The sequence below is a fragment of the Chrysemys picta genome, chromosome 13, assembly GCF_011386835.1.
Source record: "Chrysemys picta bellii isolate R12L10 chromosome 13, ASM1138683v2, whole genome shotgun sequence".
NCBI lineage: Eukaryota > Metazoa > Chordata > Testudines > Emydidae > Chrysemys > Chrysemys picta.
The window spans coordinates 11,579,383-11,584,812 of record NC_088803.1 but is presented as its reverse complement, the minus strand read 5'-3'; the positions used below and the strand labels follow the sequence as shown (position 1 = coordinate 11,584,812).

Here is a 5,430-nt window from a genome sequence, read left to right as displayed (position 1 = left end):
CCGGTATGGGACTGGAGTGCACATGCTCTGAGGTAGAAACATAGGCGCCTTGGGAAAATTGCTGCAAAAATCATAGAATCATAGAACTGGAAGGGACCTCAAGAGGTGAGCTAGTCCAGTCCCCTGCATTCATGGCAGGACTAGGTTTTATCTAGACCATGTAGACACTGCACCAGTTTAGGCACCTACAGAGTTTGGGTGCAGCTGAGCAAGGACTTTGTGGATCCCACTGGGACCTGATTCTGGTATTTAGGTGCCTAAAGAAGCTGTTAGGTTCCTAAATCCTTTTGTGAGTCTAGCCTGAGATGCCTAACTCCCACTGAAATCAAAAGAAGTTAGGTGTCTATCTACATCTTTAGGCACCTTAACACTTACAAATCTAGCCTTTAAGCACTTAGGTCTAAATCCTGTTGACTTTCAATAAGGAGTAATGTTGTTATGGCAGACATCACTAGGTAGTGCTGTTACACATAGTATTAAAAGTTATTTTTCTTAGTGAATGAGCAAATGTTTAGCTATGGGGGGGAGGAGGGATAGCTCAGTGGTTTGAGCATTGGCTTGCTAAACCCAGGGGTGTGAGTTCAATCCTTGAGGGGGCCACTTAGGGATCTGGGCAAAATCAGTACTTGGTCCTACTAGTGAAGGCAGGGGGTGGACTCAATGACCTTTCAAGGTCCCTTCCAGTTCTAGGAGATAGAATATTTCCATTTATTTATATGTTTTGTTGTTGTTAGCTTTTGTTATGCAGTTTTTGGTAGAGGGAGCCATGCAAGATGCAGGATGGTTTCAAACCTGATGGAGGGCCTGATTTTTAAAGGTCTTTGGACATCTAAAGATACAGATATGAACTGAGTGGGATTTTCAAAAGTGCCTAAGTGAGTTAGGCACCTGACTCCAATTTATTTTCAAAGAGACTTAGGTTCCTAAGGGCCAGCTTTTCAAAGGCATTTTGGTGCCTAAAGGAGCTGATAGAGGCTCAGTGGGATTTTCAAAAACTCCTTGCCACCTAATATGGGCATTAAGAACCTATACTTCTGGAAATCAAAATCCCACTAGGCACCTAGCTGCATTTTAGGCACTTAAATATATTTCAAACCCCATGTCTTAGGTACTTTTCAAAACTGCATTCTAAGTTACCTGATTCGCAGGAGCATTGTGGAGAAGTTTATCTGGTTTGCCCTACCATTCTTCTTCTCCCAGTAACTCCTCAGTTCCCTCTCCCCATCACCCGGATTCCTGTGAATATATTTGTCAGTATCTGTCAGTATTTGCTGAGTAATCTTGACCAATAATCATTAGTCTGCTGGGCATTCGCTTTGGTCCAACACAGGGCTCATAAACAACCTAATTCCACACAAAAAAGAGGTGATAAAATAGAAAATATGTTGTAGAATTTGCTCCTGAAAGAGGACTGGGACATAGGAGCATAGGAATTTCAAACCCATGGCCTATCTTCTCCAACATCCTTGCTCTAACCATGGTCAACACCAGCTACTTCAGAGGAAGATGAAAGTACCCCACCATAGGAAGGTGTGGGGAAATCTGTCCCCCATGAAGGTCTCATCCTAATTCCCAATAGAGATGGGTTTAAACCATGAAGCATGAGTTTAAACCTTCCAAAACCCTTTGCTTTGCATTAACTCTGGATATTTTTGTTGTCCACATAAATGGCCAATGCCTCTTTGAATCTTGCTAAACTCTTGGCCTCCAGAACATCATGTGGTGAAGAGTTCCACAGTCTAATTATGTATTCTGTAAAAATGTATTTCCTTTTATTAGCATTGAATTTACCACCTTTTAATTAAATGTCCTTCGACCAAAACTTCACTGAACTGCTCCTCCTAGTAAAAAAAAAGACAAGACTCTTGTATAATGAATATATAATAGCAGCTGGACACAGACAGATCCAGTGTATCTCTCAGGGTCTCTGGACCTGAGACTGATTTACACACCCTGTGCATCATTGTATCACCACTTGAGGTATTCCTGTGTCTGTCCTGGAATGAACAAGGACTGGACCCTGGTGATGTCTTCTTCACTGCTCATTGGCTTGGAGCCTGGGATTCCAAAGGAGACTAAGGCCTTCTCTACACTACGGGGGTAAATCGATCTAAGCTATGCAGTTCTAGTTACATTAGTAGCGTAACTCAAGTCAACGTAGCTTAGATCTACTTACCACGGGGTCCGCACTATGCTATATCGACTCCCCTTACTCTTCTCCTTCTGGTGGAGTACAGGAGTCAACGGTAGAGTGATCTGCAGTCAATTTAGTTGGTTTTCACTAGACCCACTAAATCGACCACTGATGCATTGATTGCCTCATGTCGATCCCCCAGTAAGTGTAGACAAGCCCGCAGGGAGTTCAAAACCCAGATCCCCCTGGCATTTTCATAAAAATGTAGGGCTGAAAAAAACCTGAAAAGATCATCAAGTCCAGCCCCCGCACACAGGACCAAGTAGCCCTAGACCCTCCCTGTGTCCAACCTGTGCAGAAAAAACCTCCAGTGATGGAGATTCCACAGCCTCCCTAGGTCACCTGTTCCAGTGCTGAACTACCCTTAGAGTTAGAAAGCTTTTCCTAATATTTAACCTTAATCTGCCTTGCTACAGATTAAGCGCATTACCTCTTGTCCTGTCTTTAGTGGACATGAAAAGCAATTGATCACCATCAGCTTTATGGCAGCCCTTAACATATTTGAAGAGTGTTATCAGGTCCTCCTTCAGTTTTCTTTTCTCAAAAGAACATGGCCAGTTTTTTTAACCTTTCCTCTTAGGACAGGTGTTTTAAATGTTTTTTTGTTGCTCTCCTTGAAACTCTCTCCAATTCATCCACATCTTTCCTAAAGTGTGGTGACCATAAAGGGACACAGTACTCCAGCTGAGGTCTCACCAGTGTCCAGGAGAGCAGGATCTTTACCTCCCAAAACTTACATACGCCCCTGTCAATCATGCACCCCAGAATGATAGTAACCTTTTTCACAACGGCATTGCATTGTTGGCTCATATTCAATTTGTGATCCATTGGAACCTCCAGATCCTTGTCAGCAGTACTACCACCTCTCCAGTTATTCCCCATTTTCCTAAGTGTAGTACTTTGCACTTTTCTTTATTGAATTTCATCTTATTGATTTCAAACCAGTTCTCTAATTTTTCAAAGTTGTTTTGAATTGTAATCCTGTCCTCCAAAGAGCTTACAATGCCTCGCAGCTTCATGTCATCTGCAAATTTTATAAACATAGTCTCCACTCTATTATCCAAGTCATTAATGAAAATATTGACTATACTAGACCCAGGACTGAACCCTGCATATCCCACTAGATATGCCCTCCCAGTTTGACAGAAAATCATTGATAACTACTCTTTGAGTACAGTCAATCAGTTGTGTACCAACTGTGGTTAGATGTTGATAGATGTTTTGCTGCATGTGTGTGTTCCCTCTGTGTGCCATCCCAGCCCTGAGCAGACAGCTGGCATGGCAGACCTTGAGCAAACCACCCAATGACCACATGATATGTTAAGGGATGAAGGCACACAGCCAGGTTAATTGCCAATGAAGCACAGTACTAGTATCCTGCAGACTCTACCGGACCACTAATACATGTGTGCCCATAACAATGGACCAGCTCAGTGAATGTTGGGACTTTCCATTCCTCCCTAGGCTAGACAATACATTTGAAATACATTTTTATACCACAATAGAAACAAGTTAGTACTGCCCCTTCAACATAGTTAGTTACTGCCCCCTTCGTTCAGTCAAAACATCTTTATTATGTACTGTCATACTGACATTATCTTTTAGGAAGGGTCAGTATGTTCCTGTTATCCTTGGGGAATGTTTTTGTACCATCCTTAATAATGGGATGTTCTGGTACCACTTAATATCAGGAAGTGTTTGCGTAAGTACTCTGTACCAGGCCTATACCTGTACCAACATATATTTAGGTTGGACACTCGCGTTACCTTCTCCAGACCTAAAGAAGAACTCTGTGAATCTCAAAAGCTTGTCTCTTCCACCAACAAAAGTTTGGTCCAATAAAAGACCTTCTCCCTGACCTCCTCTCTCACAAATCCTGGGACAACCCAACACAGCTACAACTACAATAGTAAGGCTTTGTTGGAAATTCAGTTCCTGATGCCTGTTGTATAAATACCAGGTCAGTCTCTGAGCCCTTTACACACTACCCATTTTCCAGAATTATATTGATAGTAAAGTAATTTTCTTTAGTTAAGAAAACATTTCCTGATGATTGTTCTCTTCAGAGCATCTCTCACTTCCTTGTTCCTCAGGCTGTATGTAATGGGGTTCAACATGGGAGTGATGACAGAGTAGGAAAGAGAAAGTATTTTCCCCATCCCTGACACAGAAGTAGAACTAGGGTGCAGATAGTTAATGATTCCTGTCCCGTAGAAGAGAGTCACCACAATGAGATGGGAGGAACAGGTGGAGAAAGCTTTATCCCTGCCCTGAACTGACGGTATCTTCAGGATGGTGAAGATGATGAGTAGGTAGGAGACCAGGATGAGAATGAAGGGCAAGGGGATGAAAATCAGGAGAATGGTGAAGATAACCACTTTATTCAGGAAGGTGACGCCACAGGCCAGCTTCAGCACTGGGGTGATGTCACAGAAGAAGTGGTTGATTTCATGGGAAACACAGAAATGCAAGTTGAATATGATTATAACGTGGCCCAGTGATCCAACCAGACCACTGAGCCATGAGCCAGAGGCCAGCCCCATGCACTTTGTGTGGTTCATGATGCTCGGATAATGCAGAGGGTGGCATATGGCCACGTATCGGTCATAAGCCATGGCAGCCAGCAGAAAGCATTCCACACCCCCTAAGGCCACAAAGAAATACATCTGTGTGGCACAGCCAAGGAAGGAGATGCTTTTATCCCCGGACAGGAGGTTCACCAACATCTTGGGGACTGTGACTGAGGTGTAGCAGATCTCCAGGATGGACAGGACCTTGAGAAAAAAATACATGGGGGTGTGAAGAGCAGCATCTGCCATGGTGATGGTTAAGATGAGAAGGTTCCCAGTGAGGGTCATCATGTAGGTTGCGAGGAACATGGAGAAGAATAGCAGGTGCAGCTGGGGATGGTCAGAGAATCCTAGGAGAATGAATCTGAAGGCATCTGTGTGATTCCCTGGCATCCTTTCGGTTGTGGTCTCCTCAGCATTAGCCTTGTACCTGTGCAAAGATAGTAATCAACATTGCCTCAAGTTCCCATTAAATTCAATGAACCTGTGGGCTCGTTACTGGGCACTGTGTTATGGTTACAGTATTGATTGGTAGGACATAAGGAGACAGGTTTCACCAGCCTGAGTAATGTCATCTTCTTAAATCCTCATGATTGAGGAAGACAAAGCTGATCCATAAAAATAACTAGTAAACCTGGGATTTTCAAAGTATCCTAAGGGAGTTAC

The 5,430-nt window shown here is 43.3% G+C and overlaps 1 protein-coding gene across 1 annotated transcript; it reads right to left on the bottom strand.

Moving 5' to 3' along the window:
- Positions 1–4,221: 4,221 nt before the first annotated feature.
- On the bottom strand, positions 4,222–5,157 carry LOC101944427 (olfactory receptor 10A7-like). The gene has a single exon (XM_005310394.1). It carries the CDS (start codon positions 5,155–5,157, stop codon positions 4,222–4,224), a length of 936 nt encoding a protein of 311 aa, XP_005310451.1.
- Between the last annotated feature and the right edge of the window lie 273 nt (positions 5,158–5,430).

Coding starts and splice junctions, on each gene's coding strand:
- LOC101944427 (XM_005310394.1), bottom strand. CDS start 5,157: ATGCCAGGGAATCACACAGATGCCTTCAGATTCATTCTCCTAGGATTC.